We start from the raw sequence: 22,389 nt of genomic DNA on the forward strand, positions 1-22,389 counted from the left end.
TTGCTTCAGTGTAATCCATGAATTCACCCTTACTCGAACATAGAGTTTATGACAGTGATTCCTAAGGAACTGTGGATGAGGGAAAACTTACTCCAACTATGTTGTCATTTCCAAAATTACATCCAATGCCTCAGAGAGCTGGTACTGGATCACTTTGCATAGCTCTTCACTGAGTCAGAACATGGCAACTGGCAGCCTGAGTGATGAATCGTGATCTGATGGCAGCACAAAGCTCTCACAGCTACCCTACAGCTGAACCCTTCCAGATCAACCCATCCACTAATCCACCTCAAAGGAATTTACTTCACTAACCCAAGAGTCAGACCTTTTGTCAGTGAGTCATCAATTCCCTTGTAAAGCAGTGTGTTACTTGTCTGCATTGCACAATTAATAATACACATAAAGAGACACAGGGAATGTTCATGACCAAGGCAGAATAAAAATGACTATACATCTAGATGGATTATATAATATATAATTTAAAATTTTATTTTAAAACTTTGCACATACACTTCTTCAGTATCCTCCTCTTTTGTTCATTGCACTGAAAAGTTTCAAAAAACACAAAATATATCCCTTTACTAAACATTTTTTGTTCTTAGGTTACAAAAAGATTAACATTTCACAGTCACGAAGCAGAAGTACATTGGTCCAAAACATCTTCCTCCAGCATGTCCTTCTTTCTTCAGGACATATAAACCCTAGACAGTTGTACAGATCTCAAGATATTAAGATGAAGTGCCCATTGAAGGAAAGATAAATGTGGCAAGTATAAAAAAAAATCAAAATTAGACACCTATGAAAGAACATCAACACCAATGGATTAAAAAAAAAGAATAAAAGAAAATGAGCATGGAGGTGGAGAAGGGCATCCTCCTTCAAGTACATCACAGGTAGAAATACAGCAGCACAGTCACAGCATCATTTAGTCACTCTCCCTATGACAGCCACATCACTGGGGCTTCATCTAGGACACATGGAGGAAAACTACTTACATACCTAAAATGTCTGAGAGGAACAATGGTTTCACACAGTTTGCCATTCAAGTTTGATAGAAAAATGCTGAAAGTATTAGTACATAAAATGTAAAATAAAAGGAAACCACCAAGGCTGGAAGAAACACAGCAGATTTGCTCGAAGCATGTAGTGTTCTTTAAAAACTTAGAAGAATTTCAGAGCCAAAATCTGCCCAAACATCAAGAGCAGCTCTTCAGAAACATCCCGGAGGGACAGAGCTGACAGCACCTCACAAAACCTCTTGTCATATTTCTACACAGAAGTAACTGCAATTGGAAATCCATTATTAACAGCAGATTCTGGCCACTTTTCATTTAGTCTGTTAGCCCTGTCATTTCTTAGAATTTATTAAAAAAAGTTCTCCAGTGTGAGGCCACTGCACAGAAGCCCTCTCAGACAATACACTTTTGTGTTCATGAAGGAACTGTCTTAATGCACCAAAAGATGGTTGTGTTTTACATAATCTGGTGTAAATTAAATTTCTAACCACCTTCATATAATTAAAGAAAATTTTAGGCTGTAGTGCAAGAGAAAAAGATCTGAAATGGCTGTTCTACTTTTTACAATAATATTTCTGGGAGAATGGTAAAAACTTCTTGGTTTTGAATTTCTAGAAATGGGACTGGACTCTGCAGCACAAGACAGTGCTGCACTGCAGCTAACTGGAACTCCTTTACTGGCACTTTTCCTTGCCATTATCCAAAGAAGGACAAGAATTTGCCCAACTTTCTAAGCAGTGCCTATGCACAGGCAAGGCAGAGCACTGTGTGCAGTAGCAATATGAATGCAGATGTAACTCAGACTGAGATTCCTTGCTGCTGAGGCTGTAGTAGTTTTGGATACTGAGGGAACTTGACTGGCAAAAAGCCAGAGCACTGCCGGTATCAGACAGTAACTAAGATGACATGTCAGGATCTAAAATTTGGACTTGGTGCCTAACTTGCTCCAGTTTGAGGACACAAGCTGTCTGCTCCTAACTTAGAAGCTTCACTGAGCCCTAGAGCAGCTGTAAGTCTGAACATGGCAGTACCCATCCTGCATCTGAAAAATGGCATTGTGCACCAGGAATCCTCCCTGCCATCAGTGTTTTCTAATGCTGTGCAATGCAAAGTAATTCAGCCTTTAAAGGGAATTGGAAGTGCTTTTAATTATTCTTGCTTCTGACATAATACCTCCTCTATAAATGACTTCTGCCTGCTATTTCTGTGAGCCTTAGGTGTACATATGTATTAATACCATGCCTTGAAGCAGAGCACCAGACCCCAGCTCAGGTACGCAAGAACCTCCAACTGAAAGCAGGTAGAAGTGAAAGCCCCAGTACTAATGCATGGATCAGAGATGTGCCAGTCATTTCAGGGAGGCAAGCACCTAAATGTGTAACAGATACTTTGCAAAAAAGCAAAACAAAAAGCATCACAGGATAGTATCAGTCATATACATCTGAGTAAAAATCCTTTTACTAAAGTTCTCAGAATCACTGATTGATACTAATTGTTGATACTCTATTTCTGCCCTTTCTGGGAGAGGGGGTGACAATGAACATAACTCAGCCTGGGGCCAGTTGCTGCAGAGAAGCTCCTGACTGATGGCAATCCTCATATGAACAACAAACACTGTGCAGGTTGATTCACCAGCCCACCAGATCATGCTCTGAGAAGTCATCTGCCAGTTTGCTCCCACCAAGACATGCTAACCCATCTCTTCAGAGGTACATTTAAAAACACACTGGAATGAGAAGGTCCCTTTTCCATTGCCACTGAAATTTCACTCTCAAATTTTGCCAAATGCCACACTGGAAATGTATTTCCACCACATTGGTGGAACTCAGTGGTTTTATAGCAACTGGTATGCGTGTTGACACCATGTTACCAAATGAAGACCAACAGTGCATGAGCACTGAAATATTTGACCTGGCCTTGTAGTTGGTACCAGCAAGCACCAGCGTATTTGCTGTTTGCTTTGTCAGCACTAATTTCTTTGTCAAAGAGGATCTGAATTGCTAGAGGACTACACAACTGCATTTGTGAGGAGACAACAGGAGTTACACAGAGCATAAAAAGCATGTTTATAAGTTTATTAGGCCGAAAAAAAAAGTGCAAGAGAAGATCTCTTGCTTAAACTTTAAAACATATGAGGGGTCATGTGAAAAATATTCTAGACTCCAAACCTCTCTTTTCACCTAGATGCACACAGAAAAAGAGGTAAAGAGAAAAAAATCAGGAAAAAAAAGCACGAAAACACATAATCAGATATGCCATTGATTTATACTGAAGCTCTAGAATGCAAAACATCCATGTTCTGTACAGCTTTATCACATGAGGTGCTGGGGAACTCATAGAACAGTTTTCAGGCTAGAATCACGCAGCTTGCTGCAATGTTTGAGCTGTTCCACTCTCCACATTGCCTGCTTTCACCCTGAAACTCTTCTGGGTCTAGAGATTTGGAGCAAGAGTAGTTTAAATCCACCAAGCTGTGGATTCAGTCCAGATGCAGTCAAATGCAGCACCTGGGCAGCTGCCCCGCACTCAGGCTGTGCCGTGTTCACACAGCACGTCATAAATTACAGAGCTGGCAAGCTCTGGGCCACGCCTGTTCAGGAGAAAACCTGCAAAGGGCACAGCATCTCTTTCTCTTTTGGAAAGGACACAACGTTTGTGAGCTCCCTAGTCAGTGCCCTGCAGTGATGTCAGCTCCCTGTTGTTTTTCTTATTGAAGAAGTACAAACCAGATGAACAACTCCACACCAATGTGGTCTGGGCACAAATCAGGTGGAAGCTGGCTCCCTAGCCAATATACCTGCCTGTATGCTAGAACTTTCTGATTGTGATTTCTCTTAAATTCCTGCCAATGAAGTAAGAGAGCTGCCTGCGTGGACTAGGCAGCCAGGTTACACTGCAGACCTGCTCACTTGTTTCTCTCCTGGACTACTGCTTTCACGTCAAAAATGTTTTACACCGATTTTCTTTATTTAAATTATCACTGCTAAGAAAAGAGCTGAAGCAAGCCAAGGGCTTGCATCTATCACAGTCATCTCATGATCCTTGAGTACAATTTTCAATGCCAAGAGGACAGAAAGTTTTAAGCTGTCCCCTTCTGATCACTGCAGTCAAACAGGCTGAATAATAAATGAGGCAGGAAGAACTGAAACACCTTTGAAATAGATCACTATCTGTGTATCCAAATTGCGAATGAGACCAATACCACTACTTCAAGTAGAAGTCCAACTGAAAACACACTCAGGAGCCCAAACAAATTTACTAAATCTCAACTGATGAAAAAATTTTATGGTCAGGGATCCTTTCAACAGGATAAAGCAGGCAGAACCATTCAATGAATGTAAATCTCTGATCCCAAAGAAACCACAGCCTCCAGGTAAACATCACATAAAGCTGAGTTTGCATGCTCTGAATAATCATGGTATACACACAACAAGAAATCTTGACGAGTAACTCCTCACACCAGAATAAATTCTGCCATACAGAACTGTGACCTATTTCTCCTGGAAAACTTTGCAGGTGACTGTTTTTAGCTGCAGTAAACAGGCATAGTTACACTGAAACCAATTTCAGTTTTCCTACTAAAATACAGGAGGCATAGTCTACTGAAGAAGAGACAGGAGAGGAAAATGGGGGCTCAAAGGATTACACAAGTTTGAAGTTGTTCATAGATAAGTCATGAATACAACTTTCTGAAAGAAAACTCTTGAGTCTCATATATGTATATCTACATTCTTAAATGAGATGTGACCCAAGCCCACTTCTGAATATTTGGGGGTATATTTCAGGAGCCTCCTTGGCTTCTGATACCCACTTCTACTTTCACAACTGAAATGGCTCTTCCAAGCTACATGGTAAACTGAGAAAAAAAAATTAATTCCCCACCCCACCTAGAGGGATGACAGAATTCATAATATGCTAGCAGCATTTAAATCCCATTCCTGTTAAGCACCAAAACCTTTCTGTAGGGAAATTGGAATCTTAAGGGTTACTTTTATCATATACAGTATATGTGCAGAAACCTACCTTTTGGGCAGAAAAATACCCCTCCAGCATTAGTTATGACTAGATTACATCAACTGGAAGTGTCCTGGTCAGACCACCAAAAACCTATTGTCTCTTACAGGCCCTTCCCAAAAAGATCCCCGTCCTATAACCAGTCTTGGTGCTCCTTTCAGGACTGTTTGTTCCCGTGGATCAAAGGGATGACGTAGACAGAGATGTCGTCTCCGGAGCCCAGCCTGTCATTGGATATCCGCCAGCCCCGGTCCTTCAGCACTCCCCTGGCTCGCATCACCAGGTCCTGCGCCGCCAGCGTGTACCTGTGGGAAAGGACAGTACAGCCAGGGAGGGTCATCTCCAGGAGCAAAGCCGGTTTGCACAGCCTGCTGCCTGCCAGATTTAATGTTGTGACCTACCAAGACATGCTTCCCAGTGTTTTAGAAGCAGGCAGGAGGAACAAAAACCATGGCATATGCAAACAGCAACTCCTTCCAGTTCAGTGACAGTTCCTGAATAAGAATGTAAAGCTATTTGACAGGCACCACTTGATCAAAAGTCACTGGCTTGCCTGGCTTCACCAATCTTCAGAAAAATATTAAACACACTTGCCTTAACAAATTGGCTTTCTAACTGTAGTCTGACAAACTGACAACTCCAAATAACACTACTTGTTGAAAACTACACACTTGTTCACTGACACACCTGAAAGTAAACATGGCTCAACTATTTCAGAAATGAGCTATAACAAAGAGAGCAATTTGACATCAAGTAATAGAGAATAAAAATAAAATCCAAACTTGTCTGTTTTCTTGACCATAGGAATGACTTTTAAATCTCTTTTTTTCTGAAACTGGAAAAGGAAACTTACAGTTAATATGATCAGATTAACAGAGTCCCACAGTTCTTTCACATTTATGAGTTCAATGAAAACTGCATGAATGTTAGTGGTCAAGTGCTTAATTTAGTGAAATACCAAGTTTCACATTGCTTCAAAACTTCCAGCCTGTGCTGGGCTGAGTGGCATTGGATTTATGGGAGTTATTTTTTTTGTCCTCAAAAACTACCACATGCTCTTTGGGGACAGAAGGGTGTCAGAGTCCAAAAGGTTCATAGAACACTCTGTCATGTTCTCCCTTACTGCTTTACCTGGTATTACTACATCAACACATCTGTGTACTCACTTAGAAGTTTCCTCTAAGAAAGAAATCTCATTATGGGTGAACATCTACTGTCATGTGTTTTACTTCATCAGCCCAACACCTGGCCAAGTGGTTTTGAATTTGATTGGGTGGAGGCAAGCTTTTCTGGGATTTGGCAATTAAAATTAACTGAATAGTTTAAAGTGTGACAAGAAAAAAAACAAACCACCAGTCTGCATGGTTTTTATTAAAAGTGTAAGTATCGACCCTCAGGATGATGCAGGGCTCTATGAAGCCACACACACAGGCTTCCAGAACTAAAGCACACCTCTGTGTTTCCAAAACCAGAAAGGACAAGAAGGGCTTGCATTTCAATACCCTCTTTTCTAGGGAGGATCCTTGACCAGAAATTATCTGCCCAGATCTCATCTGTAGAAAGGGAAAGAACAATATCTCTGTTGATCAGAAGCACTGTGTGTGTATTTAGGTTTATCAGTTACCCAGGGCTCTTCTAACCTTAGAACTCTTCACCGCAGAATTCCTTATTAGGTTGTAATTTCTATCAAAGAGCCCTTACTCAGTCTCTGGGGATAAAAGAAGAAAAAAACCCCAGTTATGTTTTGTGCCTAGAGTTTTGATGCCTTGAACTCAGAGGACTCCTTTGAATCAAGAGTAGATGTATTTGCTCTACTAGAAAGATTTCTTCAATGCAAATGAACCAACGCTTGACTACTCAAAAGGTTTGATGCCAAATTCAAGTAATGTTGTACAGCTGCAATGCACCCAACTGTTCCTAATGGTACTGAGGGATAAAATTTCCAGGCCTCACTAGTTTTGACAAATGATTTACTTTAGCAGTGAAAGAAGGGCCCAAAGACATGAAATCTAACACACATGCTTGCATACACACATGCATGTTCTGAGATCAGTCTGTGCCACAGCCTTGAGCTAGAACATCAGGATGTAACAAGAAGCACTGCCCTTACTGTCCTAATGCAACATGAAATTGTGTTTCCTAAGGGAAAAAAACCCAAACATACATACTTGCACTCCTCAGTTCTCAAATCAGATGCAGGGCTAAGGAACAAAAGGACTCCACGTGGCAAGCAAGAAACTGAAATATTTATTCACAGCGTGTCTAATGTTGAGTGAATTTTGGCAAGAACATACTTCCCAAAGATTTCTCAGCTATTGTCAGAATTTAAGAAAGAAACACCCATCATTCTGTAAGAAAACTTTGCCTTCCTGCTTTTTCTAATTAACAAGGACTCTCCACATCTAAGGAGTACAAAGGAATGAGTATTGCTTTTTATTGTATTTGGCGTTTGCTGCTGAATGTTTGGAGAGGGGAAGATTAAAAAAAAGGAATTTTAATAAACAAGAAATTCTCTTGTAGACAAACTGTGAAATACTCAAGAAAAACCAGCACAACAAAGCAAAGAAAAAGGAACAGGTGAAGGCAGTAGTGAAGTAAAGTATTCCTCTCCTGTGTAGAGCTGAATTGAAGCAAAGCTGTTCAACTTGGCACTAGAAGAGATAGGGTGAGCCTCTTGTACCTGGAGATGAATAGCAGCAGCAGTCCATTACTGAATGTTTTATTCTCCAGTGCTATGAATTTGGGATTCAGCTGTCGAGACAGCATTAGAGAACTGCTGAAGTAGTTTTAAAGTATCCACTTCCTCCTAATGAATAGTCTTGCTGGAATGCAACTTTTGTGTTTTAAGAATAAATATATGGAGGGGTTTTTTTTCTTATGCCAAAGCTTTCAGTATTGATCAGTGAAAGTACTGAAGGAGAAATGGTGACAGTGGGGGAATCGTGCTGCTGTCTGAGCAGCTTCTTATCTCCTCACACCCAGCAGAGGTGGAGGAGCTCCTCAGCATCCTCATAAATCTCTAGTGAGTGTGAGAGGGAAAATGAGGAGACAAGAAATGACAAAAGGAAGGATGAGAAATAAAAGATTCCCAAGGTCAGGGGTAAATGTGTATACATGCAGCTGAAGGAAGCTGGCAAAGAGTCACAGTTCTCCATCTTCATACCTCTTCAGAAAGCTGACGTATGGACAGCAGCAGTGGCACTGCCACCTGTCCTTCACCAGGAGCCCCGTAATGCTCATCTGCCACAAGACCCGAAAGAAATGAGCTGGCTAAGAAATCCTGCTCCTTCCCAGCCTCTTCACTCCATCCCAGCCCTCACACAGGAACTGTTCTCTAAACAAATGTGTGCCCAAATCCCCCGAAGCTGCGTCTGCATGGCTGAATGAAGAGAGACCTGAGGACTTTGCTCTCCCTGCACTTGGAGACGTCCAGGCACATGCTATGTTTGACAGAATTCAGAAATGTTTTTTTTTATGTGGGCAACAAATACTCACAGTAAGTACCACCAGGAGAGAGTCCCAAAAGCATTGCTGAGGGCTGTAAGCTCTTACCCATCAGGCTATAAAGTGAATTCTAATTCAAATGGGAGGGATATTGGTCCCGCAAGGAGCTAATTATGTAACAGCTAAGTACTCTGCAGCTCTAAAATCCTCTCTAGGCTTTTTTTTTCTCCTCTTCTCTTTTCTAATATGCTGCTGTCAGGAAATAAGTAGGCTATTGGGTCAGGTGGATCCAGAGGCTGCTCCACAGGTTGGTTCTCCTGAAGACCATAGCATTGCCAAGCCCAGGGTGCAAGTCTCTTACATTCTGACAAGTTTTCTGCATCCCTAGAAATATTACATTTTTGGCTGATCACCTCACTACAGATTATGTCAACGCACCCATCACAGAACCTGACATTTTCTGGGATAACATTTCCTTTAAACACAATGTTTGTAATACAGCAAAAGAAGATTTTTCTGTCACTGACTAGTGAGAGGAATGAATGCAGGTCCACAGCTTGAGCTGGAATGCTACAGTAAATTCATTAGTTATACCTCATTTAGACCACTGTGAAATAATTACATAGAACCTCTCACACGATACTTTAAAACCTTTACATATTCTTTACAACCAAGCAGCAAGAGCAATTCCACAAAGGTAATTTTCATAAATATCATTGTAAACTATATGAGGGACTGCTCTAATTACCTTTTGCATGTTGCCAGAGAAATGTCTTGCCATCACTATCTGTAAGCTTCTAAACGATCTGGCACAAAGTTGCTTAAAATAACAAATTTATTTACAATTCAGATGTCCATTCAAAGACCAGTAGGTCAAACACCAATAAATGTGTTTGTTCTAAGTTATAAACAGCAGGCTTAGCTCTGGAATGTGTGGTACTCACACTGGCACAAACAGTGACTAATCCCCCACAATTACTGAACCAGCAGAAGAAAATCTAAATCAAAACAAAGAAAATAAAATTTTCCCTTAGTGTCTCTCATTGCCTCTGAGTGTTCTATAATGGATGAAATAACTCACTTAACAAGTCAAAAAGGTTGAAGAATCCTGCTTCCCACTGCAGCAATCATGATGGCCATCACCATCAGCTTAAATTAAAAAGTAAGGACCAAAAGGAACAGGAGAGACACAACACATCCTGACTATATTCTCAACAGATGGGACTGGTGAGGATGGAAGGCAGGGCCAACCTTTCCCAGATACCAGATGAGAATGGAGACAGAGCAGGACAGAGGTACTGCATGTTACCAGGTGCCTTTGCAAGAATCTCAAGGGAGCAGGAATGAGAACAAAAGCACCGCAGCATTTCTGAAGGGTGTCAGGGAATAACTGAAAGTTGACTGGATAGGTCATCTCCTCCTACCTTAAATTAATGGCACGCCTGCATAGCACACTGCCAGATGCCCTGGAAGTGCCCTTAGCTGATCCTGTCTGATCTCTTCCCAGAGAGAAGGCAGACACAGGTGCATGTCTTGCTGAAGCAGAGATGGCCCGGGGGCTGTCATTCATACCACACCTCATCTTTGGCATAAGGAGATGGGGAAGGTCTAAATATTGTAGTTGCAGCTTCATGATAATCATCAATCATCCATTCTCCTGCAGCAAAACCTCTTTTTGCATTCCATATTTTTAAGTGTCAGGGCAAGAAAATACTGCTGTTATTTTGAAGGTGTTCTCCCTTTAAAACCCAAGTCTCTGTCAAGACGTCCATACCCAGTCATCTTGTTTGTTGATGAACAGGGCTGACCCTGGGAAGATGACCACTTAGAAATATGAGAAACAGCAAGCATTTTGAGATGGGTCTCAGCTATTTCTGAAACTCCACTTTCCACGGGCCAACGGGGGATGTATAAAATCTCTCTTCCCTGCTCTCAGCCAAGGGTGAGGGCAGAACAAAGTGGTAGATGGCCCTAAATTCACTAGCAACACACACTTCCCTTCCTGAACAGTCTCTAAGAAGAAATAAAGCTCTTTCCACTTTCACAGTCCCATTTACAAGCAAGAGACTTCTGATCTCTGGCATAATGTTTTAATTCATAGTGATACTGAACTCAGTTAGCAGACAAACCTATGGACTCACTCAAGGCAGAAAGCCTCTAGATGGTTGCTTGGGAACTTGTTTGTTTGCACGACGGTATGTTTTAAGGACAGAAACTGATAATTTAAGATGTGATAAAGATAGAAAAATGAGGTAGATTAAAATGAGGTAGACTAAAATGATGAAATGAAGCAGGATCTAATTAATTGAAATACAAGTCAGACTTTCCACCTGTTCTGTCACCATACCTGTCCTGCAGCTGGTAGCACTGAGCATCCTCTATGGAAGGTAGGTTTAAAGGTCAGACCATGACTAGGAATGAGTGGGAACCACAGTGTGCAGTATTTATATACAAACACAGTGAGGGAGAGAGGGAGATGTTGAGGATGAGAAACAATCTTTAGTGTTAAGGGATTGTCCGGACGAGAGACTTGTTGCCATGCTCTTCCAAGACCCCAGCCTCCTACAGTTTCCACAGGACTTCACAAAGCAAACAAAATGGATCCCATGCCATGATACTGCAATCCCACACCTACTCCTTTGAAGGCAGGCATTTCTGAGTTATAATAGAGCCCCTGCTCTAACTGCTAACATTTGCTGTAGAAGCTCCATCTAACCAATAAAAATGTCTTCTTGTAAGTGTTGCATATTTCCCAAATGTTATTCATGTCATACTTTCTACAAAAATACATTACCAGAAAGTGTTCCTCTATGGAGAAGCTAGAAAATTGGGGATAAGCACGAACCTGTGGGGATCATCAGGGTCACAGTTCGGTAGAAAGTTAGTGACAGCTTCTGCCACTTCTTCATTTAATAGCACATCCCAGAGTCCATCAGTAGCTAGGATCAGGACATCATCTGGCCCATGCTCGTACTGCAGGAGGTCATAGACTCGCACCTAAAAGAAAAAAACCCAAGGCACATTCATGAAGGAGGATTGTCAGACCTGTTTGTGAAACATTGATGAGTTTGGCTGTGAGTTTATCAGGTTCAGCCAGGGACATAACCTCCCATGGCACTGGTGGAGCCTGTCTCCAATTCAGCCCTCCACACAGCAGCCCTTCCTGCTGCAGCTCAGCGTGGCTCAGGTGCTGACCCCAGGCTGGATGGATGCAAGTGTTCCAAAACCAGGCTCTAAGGCACTGCGCTGCCTGATGCCAGAAGCGCTTGAAGCCTCCCCCACCCGGCAGCCTGGCTTCAGTGCACGAGGCTCCTCCCTATCATTGGCAGGACTAGTCATATGGAAGCTGAATAATTTATTTGATGAATTTTTGATATTTTCTAATAAAATATTCACAAATAATTGTTTTCACTATTTGTCCTGATCCATTTAAGTCTGCCAGACTGCATGTTTGGAAATGCCTGCCTGACAGCCAGCATTGCATTCACTTTTCTAAACCTGAGGCAGCTGCTGCACTCGAGCTTTGCCTGAGCAAGTGAGTGGTTCCATGAAATGCAGAAAAACTGCTCAGTCACATGTATCTGTAAGGATTTCAGTAGCTACAGACCAATTCAGGATCTGCACAAAAGTGAAGCTCATTTGCACTATTAAAATACCCGCTGACTTCAATTTGTCTGTCTGCAGCCCTAGTCAGGCTGATCACTGCTGGCACCTCTTCACAGCCTGCCTTTTAAAACAACTTCCACTACCTCTTCCCAGAGAGGCTGAGAGTGGTGGAGGCAGTCACAGTGGGGGTTACTGCGGGGCCATCAGCTGAGCCAGAACGAAAGCAAAGGCCATAGAAAGTGTTTCAAAACAAGCCTTTAGTTTGGTGTAACTCCCCTTCCAGCTCATGCTGTACTCCAGCTGAGAAATGCATGCAATTCCCAGGTTGTGATGGGGAGCCATTAGGAAGCACCCACAGAGCACTTTAATTACCACAGCAACAACCACAGTTTGAAAGAACTGTAACAACCACGACAGGGCAGACAGGAGAGAGGGATCACCTATACTGAAATTCAGAAAGAGTGCACCTCATCACGCACCCTGCTCCAGTCCTGGACTCCAGTAACAGCAGTTAGTCAGGATAAGCACTGGGCATAACAAGAAAATATGAGCTGTTTTATTCTCCCTCATGGTGCACTCTCCCCTTAGGAGCCATGAAGCAGGCAATGCATACAAAATGCCTGGACCTTTTAATGTAATTACGCTTTTATGGGACTTCAACCAGTACCAGAGGAAAAAAAAAATTTAAAATCACCTAGATCTGTCTGCTAATCCTTACCAGTTTGCCTTTCACTCAAAAGCACAAGAAGGTCATTTGTAAAGTGTAACCTTCACTTCATTATCTAAGGTAGCAGCTGAATAAGGACTTTGGAGAGGATTAAATTCAAGGCAAGATACTCTCTTCATTAGAGCATATCTGCTTATTCAGACTTGAGTGGGAATACAGAAAAGACCCCTATACGCAGCACAGCTCTCATCTCAAGCTTATTGTACAGAAATCAGTAGCTGTCATAGTTCCTGTCTCCCAGAATTTATTTCAGCCTTAACAGCCCACAGTTGCAACTCAGAAATCATTGGGGTGTGGAGGCTGAGTTGGCCAACACAACCATCAATATACAGCACATGTTCTGGTCAGATCTCTTGGGGACCAGCAAATACTTGAGAAAGCATCACAGTTAATGCTCAGGGATGCACCCAGCACCAAGCCCCTGGTAGGGCTAACCAAGCTTCCAACATCTGTGCTGGGAAAAGGACATCCCAACCGAGGCAAAAGACACATTACATCACAGAAGCCATTTTTGCAGCTTAGGTGGGGAAGAAGTCAGGAAAGCAAAACCATGCATCACTGATTGGAATCCTCCTGAAATCAACCATTTTGTCTGACTGAGGAGTGGCATTGGGGTGGATGAGCAACTTTTCAAAGCTACCTGGAGCCAGTCCATGAGCAATATCAAGAAGAGATAATTTTACCAAGAATATGTTTTGTTTTAGGGGAACAGGAAAAAGATGCATTCACTGATTTACTGTGTAATCTAGGAAGAAGGTATGGTAGTTCCTAAAAGGACAAGCTTTGTGAACTGGACACCTCCAGCAAAAAGGCATATGTTGAGAGGAAACTAGATGTCAGAAGAGACACAGAGGACAGGGAGGTGTCAGGCTAGTCCCCAGGCTAAGGAAAAGAGAGTGTCAAGGTTACAGGAGACAAGCTTGGGGGCAATTGACGTAAAATTGTTGCATATAAGGACCAGTTGGGCATGCAAGTAAATGTTCAATGAAATGCAGTTTTGTCTGCCTTCCAGTTACCTTAAGTCTTTTCTTTGTGTCTTGCCTTGGATATCTTAAATACAGCTGTAGGTGCCCCTAATATGTTGCTGACAAAAAAGAGTTAGAGCTGTCCAGTCTATTGCAGAGTCAGGTTATGTTCACAGACTGCCTAGTCCAGGTGCAGAAAGCAACCAGCTCCTAACCCTTCATTCTTCTGCCAGCACTTTTGTTCCAGTTCTTTCTTGGGTCAATAAGGCTCTCTTGCAGTAGCCCCTGTGCCTTCAGCTGGCTGGGAGCAGTGTGACAGCAGAGCTCCTGGAGGCACCTAGGCTGGGCAGAACCATGGCATGGGGAAGGGAAGCTCAGCCCAGCAGGGCTCACTGAACACCCACTCCACACACATCCCACAGTGTGCAGCACCCACAGCACACTCCACACTGTACAAAAAAAGGTGAGAGTATGATATGCCACAGTTCTGAAGTATGAGGAGATATTGAGGGAATTACCTAAGTGCCTGCTACAGCAATGAACCCACAGCCCTTTAAATCTTAAGTGAACAAAAGCGGTTCAATGAGTGCAATGAAATTGACTATTTTGTTTTTCTAGATTCCAGAGTAAACATTCCCAATGACTGCCTCCTTCCTGTAGCTGTATTTCAGGGAAGTAAAGAGTGAGGTTTAAGGAAAGTTCTGTCTGTGACACAAGTTTGTGCAAAGCTGCTCACGCTATAAAGCAGCATTGCAGAACCCTGCTCCTTCAGGTGAGCTGGCTGGACAATGACTGGCAGCACAGATGTTTCCTTAACTGGTGCAGCACCCTTGACAAATTTTCTGACAATGCTACCTTGAATCTTCAGTCTTTTCCTTGTGAATCGCTGCTTCTGCAGCCAGACATCACTCCTGAAAGTGCCCCACAGAATTTGTGTCTTTGGCATCCCATGATGTCCTGAGAGCCCTCTCAGCAACTCCCTCCAGCCTACCACCCCTTCTGTGTGAAGAGTGAGTTTCTCACTCTTTAAATTAATCTCTCTGGAGTATCAGGGCAGCCCTGGAAGGAGCCACGTTTGGTCACCATACATCATCTGCTGATGTTTTATTGACGTAAAGTAGCTGACCTGTTAACAAGCTGAACTTGACATTAGCAATCAGAAAATGTAAAAAACTATCAGGAACAAGGAAAAGAACCTCAGCAGCACAGCCAGCCATGAAGCTACAGCAATAAGCACTGGGTTACCCTTATATCCTACAGATAGAATAATATTACTTAACCTGACTAGTACTTACAGATCTGCTGACAGGTAACAGTGGATACACACCACTAGAGCCCACAGTCACACACATCTTTCTGAACATGCAATATGTAGTTTGTCAAATAATGTCCTTCTTCAATCCAGGTATTTGTTTCTCATATTATGTATTATCTACATGCAGTCAAGAGCACTGAGAAAACTGCTCTGGGCAAGCAATGAACAAACAGGTGGGCTGGTTTTTATTTACATTTCAAACAGATCTACCCACCAGACAAAGCCTTGCCTTTGGCTGCTGCAAAGGACCACGGCAGCCCAGCGAAGGCGCTTGCCTCGTTGGCCAGGTCTGTTTTTAAGAGGCAGCCAATGCGCGTCCCTGCGGCTGGAAAACCGCTCACAACAGAGTGACATGCGAGCCTGCAGCCACCTGAGGTGCTCCTCAGCAGCCAGCCTCCGGGGAATTCCAGCTAAACAACAGCCTGCATTCACTCGCCTGCACTATTGATCAATCCAGCTACTTCAATAAATTAAGCCCTTTCTTAATTGTATCGTCCCTTTTATGCACAGTGCTATCCAGCGCAGCTTTCCTGGCAAATGATGAGATCTTTCAATACCACTCTCCATGTAATTTATATGTAAATAATAAAAAGTGGGTCCGAACAATGCTCCCTGCAGCATTCACCAATTAATCTCCTTTTAGCTTTTTACTGCCACCCTTTGTTTCCTGCCCCTTAGCCAATTTCCAGTTGACTGTGCCAACTTTCCACTTTGTCTGTAGCTTCATATCTTTTATATTAATAAGCTGTGATGCACAACAGTTTCCCAAATGTTCTGAGGAATTAAAGTGCTCATGCCAAGAGCATCAACTGTATTTATTATTATTATTATTATTATTTTTAATTCTCTTGTCGACATAACCTCAAGGACCTGAAGCCACTTAACTGTGACATTGCTTCCTGAAGCCACTTTGACTTCCTTTGATCATACTGTGCTTCTCTATGTATTTGCCTTACTTGTTCCTTTGGATGGTGTAATTCCTGAGGATTTCTCCAGAAGGCAGATATGAATCTAAAATGGTCTCCTTGGACATATTTGTGGAGTTGTCAGAAAGATTATACAAACAATGGAATAACAAAAATTCTTCTTCGTTACCTTCTTATAGTTTGCTCTGGTGGCTGGCTTTGGGTTCCTTGCTGGCAAGGACCAAATGCTGCCATCAGAGCCACATCTTTCCCTACCAAATAGCTGAGCTGCTGAAAATTCAAAAAATTTCAGGATTAAATTCTGCTTTTCATCTGCAACAAGGTCGCTCTAAGTTTTGAAAAGCAGAATTTCCTGCTGAAAGCTTTCAAATTAACTGTTCCATTATGAAAAATAAATATTTAATTCCACGCCAGAGAGCCTCAGCCATGGCTTGCCTGCTTTGTGCTACTCCAGTTCATTATAAAAGGTTCAAATCTCTAGAGCTCACCAACCTGCAGAAGTCCTCCAAATCTGGTCTCATAACAGCTGAGCCAGTGAATACTGATTACATTTGTCAGTCTTGGCTGCATGACTTTTCCTCCCATAGCCTGGCACTCTGTCAAAGTATCATTTCACACCACCCTTAAATTACTATTATATGCCTATTTCTGGATGTAGTCTCAGGGATGTTTACCTTTCCTTGAGCTAAATTTTGGTGGATAGGCATACCAGCACTTTGTCACACTGGAAATAAAATGTTCAGAAAACTCACCACACTGCCCCTTACTCGAGAAAGAACACTGCAATTACGGCACAGAGACAGAAGCCAGAGGACTTGGATCTTCCCTCTGTCACGACTCACTCTGTGCCTTAATTTCCTGTGCCTCCCTTTTCCAGGTCTGGAAACCACACACTGCGCTTCCCTACCTCTATATAAACAATTCAAAATCCAGTGCTGCACAGGGACCAAATATGACTGCTGCCTGACACCACTGCGTTTGCTTCCAAGTGCCAAGCCTCCCAGATGGCAGAATAAAGACGTTGTTTCTTAATGCTGGTTTCTGAGCAAGGTGCGCTGCCCATGTAGGGACATAACAATGTAGGGCAAAACATGAGGAGTTAAAGCACTGGGGCTCTCTCTGGGAAGAGAGGCAAGAGATGATTAAGAGGAGGAGGTGCAATAGAAAGCAAGTTGGAGCATATGCTACTTCCTAATAATACTCAGGGGTTTTTTTGCCAATATCTCTAAATTAAGGTGGCTGGTGCTCTGTCTTTCCTCCTTCTGCCCTCATACATTTCTGCTGAATTTAGCTGTGAAGAGGATGTGGAAACAAAGCCAATTTTGCTTCCCTTTTGCAAAGCAGTTAAGAGATCCTGAAACGTGGCTAGCATACGAACTGGATGCCACATTCCAGACTTTGAACATGTACAGACACATTCCCCACAAATCAGAAAAGCCCATGAGAAGCTTTGGTTTATAAACACACACAAACACTGCGGCAGCAATTGGCAGAGATGATATTGCTGGGATGCTTGCTGCAGCCATTATGTACCCCAGAAACACTGGATCTCAGCAAGCCAGAAAGAAAAATAAATAGGTAGAATTGCATCATTTTTATGGCATTAAATCCACTACAGTGATGAGGGCAGAGCTCCTGCCTGCCTGGCTGAGGAGAACAGGAGCAGGTCTCAAGTGAGGGACACTACACATTCAAAGGGGGAAAGTGAACGATTGATAGCAAGGAAACACGAAGAAGGGGCTGTCTGTAGATCTCTCTCTTTTCTTCAGGGCTGGGTTCTCTCAGCACTTTAAATTTTTTTTTATTTTATAATTGGAATTTTACTATATAATTTATATATAATAAGTACATATGAATTTTATATCTCTGTTTATAGGCACAGAGGTGAGAGGGAACCACACCGCCACTCTGTGGAGCAAGCCAGATCATTTTTAGTTGTGGGGTGGTGCATCCTTCCTCCCTGCTCCTCCTCAGGCCAGTCTATGATCTCAGAAATGCTGTCAGGCCTTGGCCTTGATGAACAGCACCTGGGCTGAGCTTCTCTCAAGCTTATCAGAAACACTGTCTGCTCCCAGGAACTTGGGCTGTCTAAAGAGCTCCTCTTTTTTTTCAAACAGCCTTGGAAACTTATTCTTCCTGAATAACAACCCAAATTATTCTTACCTGAATAACAACCCAAATGGAACAACATTATAACAAAGTTATCAAACTTTCAGAGAAAGTTACCACCCAAATTGCAGCAAGAATGGAAAATTACTATGGCTAAAGCCAACTTTCTTGCAACCATATCAACAGTGGGTCCAAGTGAGGCCCTTTGAGCTATGTACATACTCTTTTAGGTCTGTGTATCTGAGTGTGAATATGCTATAGCAAAGGTACTAGGAATGTTGCTCTGCTAGATTTTTAAATATGTTACATTTGTAAGTTAAGCCTGTAAGTCAGTTACTGTTGTGCTTACAGTAAATTCTACAGAATCTTCTGTTAAATTGTTTAAATTCAGCTATTGATTAAGTGTTGTTAAAACCTTTAGGCCTAAACTGGTGATCAAGTCCGGAGAAAAGTTTGGCAAGGGGGTCTACTCTGAACCTTGTGACTCAACAGGAGGGTCTCCCTTATTCCTTTTTATCCTTAACCTTTCCCTTACCCTTCTTCCTTACCCTTAAGCTTTTTTGTCCTCAGTTTCCACATAGATAATTTTTGGCTAACTTTAGTTTTAGATTGATTGATTTTAGATTTCAGACCAATCTTTTCTCTGTGCGCTCCAACAATCCAGTAAGTAGTGGAGTGAACCCTGCCAACAAACGTTGTCATCCTTTCATTTTAATATTGAACCTGCTTTTGTTGATACTTTTGTTGGTGATTCTTTGAGCAGCCTGAAACATTCATGACAAATTTGCCTTAGAGATGTTATAAGCAAGGTTTACTTAATTTGGTTCCTTCCTAACAGTATGATGTTATTTGTATGATTTCATTCTCTCATACTGCTATAGCAAGCAAAAAATTCAAGGTCAAATACTGGGTATGGTTAAAACTTTGGCAATCCAGTTGACAATGGACAGTTTTCAGCATTTGGGCCATGAAAGCAAAGCTGCCTTTTTTTGTGCTGTCATCAGATGGTTTGCCCTTGCTTAATATTTTATGAAAAATGTGTGACATCTGTTCCTTGATGTAGGAACAGGAGGAATGCAGTTACAATGGGAGAAAAAATAGCAAGGCTTGCATGTTCCTCGTTAATAAATACATTTAAATCCCTTTGGAAGGCTTGATATCCTTCACTGCAAGGTTCCCAGTGGTCAAAAAGTGGGTGGAACTGCTTGTGATGAGGCCATTCAAAATGAAGGAGGCATTTAAAACTACCCCTAACCCAAATACCACAGTCTCCTCATAACAACATCATTTGGGAATGCACACTGTCATTACTTGGTGCTTACAAAAAACTATCAAAAGAAGTGAAGGTTAAGGGGCAGACAGATGGAAGCATAAAGTACCCTTCCTATGACTCTTGGAATTTTCCTGCTTAAGAGTTGATCTGGCATTCTCTTTGTAAAGCAGGATACTACACTGCTGTGGAAGACACCCCTTCTGCATTACACAGATTTACATCTTCTGTGAAGGCAGCATGATCTAAGTAAGCCTTTACGGGAGCTGGAGTACATGAAGGTAGAAGGAGAGATGGGCATCTGTCACACTGAATGGCAAGGCTATGGGATAACCATAGCACAGGGAGTGAGAAGGAATCATCAGTGCTCTGCAGGGATGTGAAGCAATCAGCACACAGCTGGGAACATAGAATCTACTATGAACTTAGTTCCTACTATGTGGATGTTACTATCATGCTGCACCTTCGGAAAGGACAGCATGTTACCTAGACTGGGTCACAATCAAAATGGATGATTTGAGAAGAACAAATAAACACACTAAGTAAATTTATTTCCCTCTCACAAATCAGATAGTTGAACCTTGGCTGTTTTACCTCAGGAGATGAGGACAGGAAAGGTTTGATGTATATATTGGAGTCGTGCACTTTCAGGTCATGGTCTCCCAGTCCTCGGGTCACTCCAATTGTTGCCATAACCCGAGCCTGGAAATAAAGAAAAGCAGTGGGATAAAATCTTGTTACATGGACTGTGTGAATAAGGAATGAGACAATATTCTTACTCTGTAACTGTTACAGTTAGGGATGAATTCCCTTTTCTCTCCCAGAAACACTAGATTTAACATAGCCAATCAATGTCAAAGCTTTTCACACTCATGCCATCTCCATGTCTCCTTATTCCAAGCTTTGTTTTCATCCACATCCCACTCACTATCTCTAAGGTACTGGGGCTATAGAAACCCAACCCAGTCACCTCACTGTCCACACCAGTCTATGAGAGCATTCCTTCAGGGAATTATTCTGTTAGTATAGGTTTTACAAAGAGGACAAGGAGCTCAACTACTGACATAACAAATCCATAGTATCTTCCTATTGACATAATGTTGTATATTCCCTTTACCAGGGAAAAGTACCAAAGGCTACCCTAAATTGCTGAACACACACACACGTGACAGAAGCACTGACCACAGTGCTCTCTTCTAGGGAGAGTCAGTCTACAGCAGGTCTGCAGCTCCTTCACATCTACCACTTCCTTCCCCTCTGCAACATGAGTGGTGTCCCAAGAGGTTCTGGGCTCTCCTTCATTAAAGCTGCTCCAAAACCTGACCAGGCATTCAGCCTCCCAGGAAACCTTGCTCTCTGTGCTCTGCTGATCACTTCCCCCAAACTCAAGCTTAGCCACACCAGCTTCTGAACAAGGGAGCTCAGCATCACTAATGGTGAGCAACTGACTCAGAATCATTTTGCATCAGTGACTCCTGGCTCCACAGGGCCATAAGAAAGTAAATGAAAAAGATGTGCATTAAACATTTTGCAAATAATTATAAACCTAATGAAATTCAGAGATAAGATGCAGGTCTGGATCTTCAAAACATGGACTAATTTTGAAGAGTGTCTGTTTTTGCATTGAGATAATAACCTAATGCAGCAGCGGAGCACTATTTAGAAACACAGCAAGCATACCAATATCAGCAAACTGACACCACTGCATCCTTATATTGATCCTATTGCTGCATTCAGCTAAGCTTGCTGGGACCAACACTAACGATCTCACTGTTCTTAATCACAGAGCTGAAAACAAAGCATAACAAACAGAATGGTGTTTCTCCCTTTCAACTATCAGCCTTCACACATCAGAAAAATTCAACAGTGAGTTCCCATAACCTTATCTTCTTCAGCTAGTGTCAAAGTGTTATACTTTACAAATCATGCCCTGATCCCTCCTCTTCCTAAATTGGAGTTTTGCATCTCAGAGCACTATTAAATATCTTCCTGCTTTGTTCTAGTTATATTTTACAATGAAACAGAAACATTTAAAGTCAATTACTTACGAGTCTCATTGTAGCCTATTTATGATGAAAGAAAAACAAAAGCAAACTAAACAACAAATGACTGATGTAAAATGTTTATTACTATGTTGTGCTCTCCCCACCACCCCCCAGACATGAGACTGATTTATGACAGAACTAAGATATTCTTTCAAGTTGTCAAAACGATAAAATAAAGAGATACTGAGTGGAAAACACTGGACTGCCATGGGCTAAACTGAATGGTAAACAGCACAGAATTCCTTCTTCCTTTGGTCTGAGGAAAGCAAATGTGCCCACCTTCTTGCCTTCTCCATATATAAGGGGAAACTTCAAGTCATCTTCCTCAATGGTTTTGTATGCCCTGTGGGGGGAGGACAAACAACATTTATGAAGCTTGTACTCAATTAGTGACCCAGTGCCCTGAAACAAGCACCTGTGATTTCAAAAATGGGGGGAGAAAAAAAAATCATTATTTTTCCTAGCGACTCTGCCTTTGAACAAAGATGTAAATTTCTTTTTCTGCAGGAAGGTTTTCTTTAAATAGTTATCAATTTCACCAAAAGAAAAAGTGAAGATGGGAAAATATCCAACATGCCAGGCTTCTCCTATTGACAGCAAAGAAAGAGGTGAACTGGAACAAAACATCCTAATCAGGTAAGATACTGTCGGATATGGTACCAGCTATACCATAATACAGTGTCATAAAAAACCCCAAATCCAACCAAATCAAAAACCCGAACAAAACAACTCCAAACTCAAGAAACTAAACAATGCCTAGATTGACACTGTTAATGTGAAACGTGAGCAATGACAGAACATGTACACATGGTGTGAAACAGCTGTCTGATCCTGTTCTCACCCTCCAGGACCACAGAAACTGAGACAAGCTTCACGTGCTGAAGTCTTAGGATATTTAGTGCTCATTTGACCTTGACTGCAACAGTCAAGGTTGTCAGAGGTTTCACATTTC

At 42.0% G+C, this 22,389-nt stretch overlaps 1 protein-coding gene across 1 annotated transcript in view; it reads right to left on the reverse strand.

The window, feature by feature from the left end:
• Positions 1–459: 459 nt before the first annotated feature.
• The window catches only part of PPM1H (protein phosphatase, Mg2+/Mn2+ dependent 1H), a 131,605-nt gene continuing 109,675 nt past the window's right edge, over positions 460–22,389 (reverse strand). Inside the window, exons 7-10 of the mRNA XM_064422545.1 lie at positions 21,717–21,780; positions 19,987–20,094; positions 11,320–11,471; positions 460–5,335 (exon numbers count right to left, since the gene is read on the reverse strand). Coding sequence (XP_064278615.1) covers positions 5,188–5,335; positions 11,320–11,471; positions 19,987–20,094; positions 21,717–21,780 — 472 coding nt within the window. The 3' untranslated portion in view covers positions 460–5,187. The remainder of the gene's footprint in view (positions 5,336–11,319; positions 11,472–19,986; positions 20,095–21,716; positions 21,781–22,389) is intronic.

Source organism: Passer domesticus, chromosome 5, assembly GCF_036417665.1.
Source record: "Passer domesticus isolate bPasDom1 chromosome 5, bPasDom1.hap1, whole genome shotgun sequence".
In the NCBI taxonomy this organism is placed as follows: Eukaryota; Metazoa; Chordata; class Aves; order Passeriformes; family Passeridae; genus Passer; species Passer domesticus.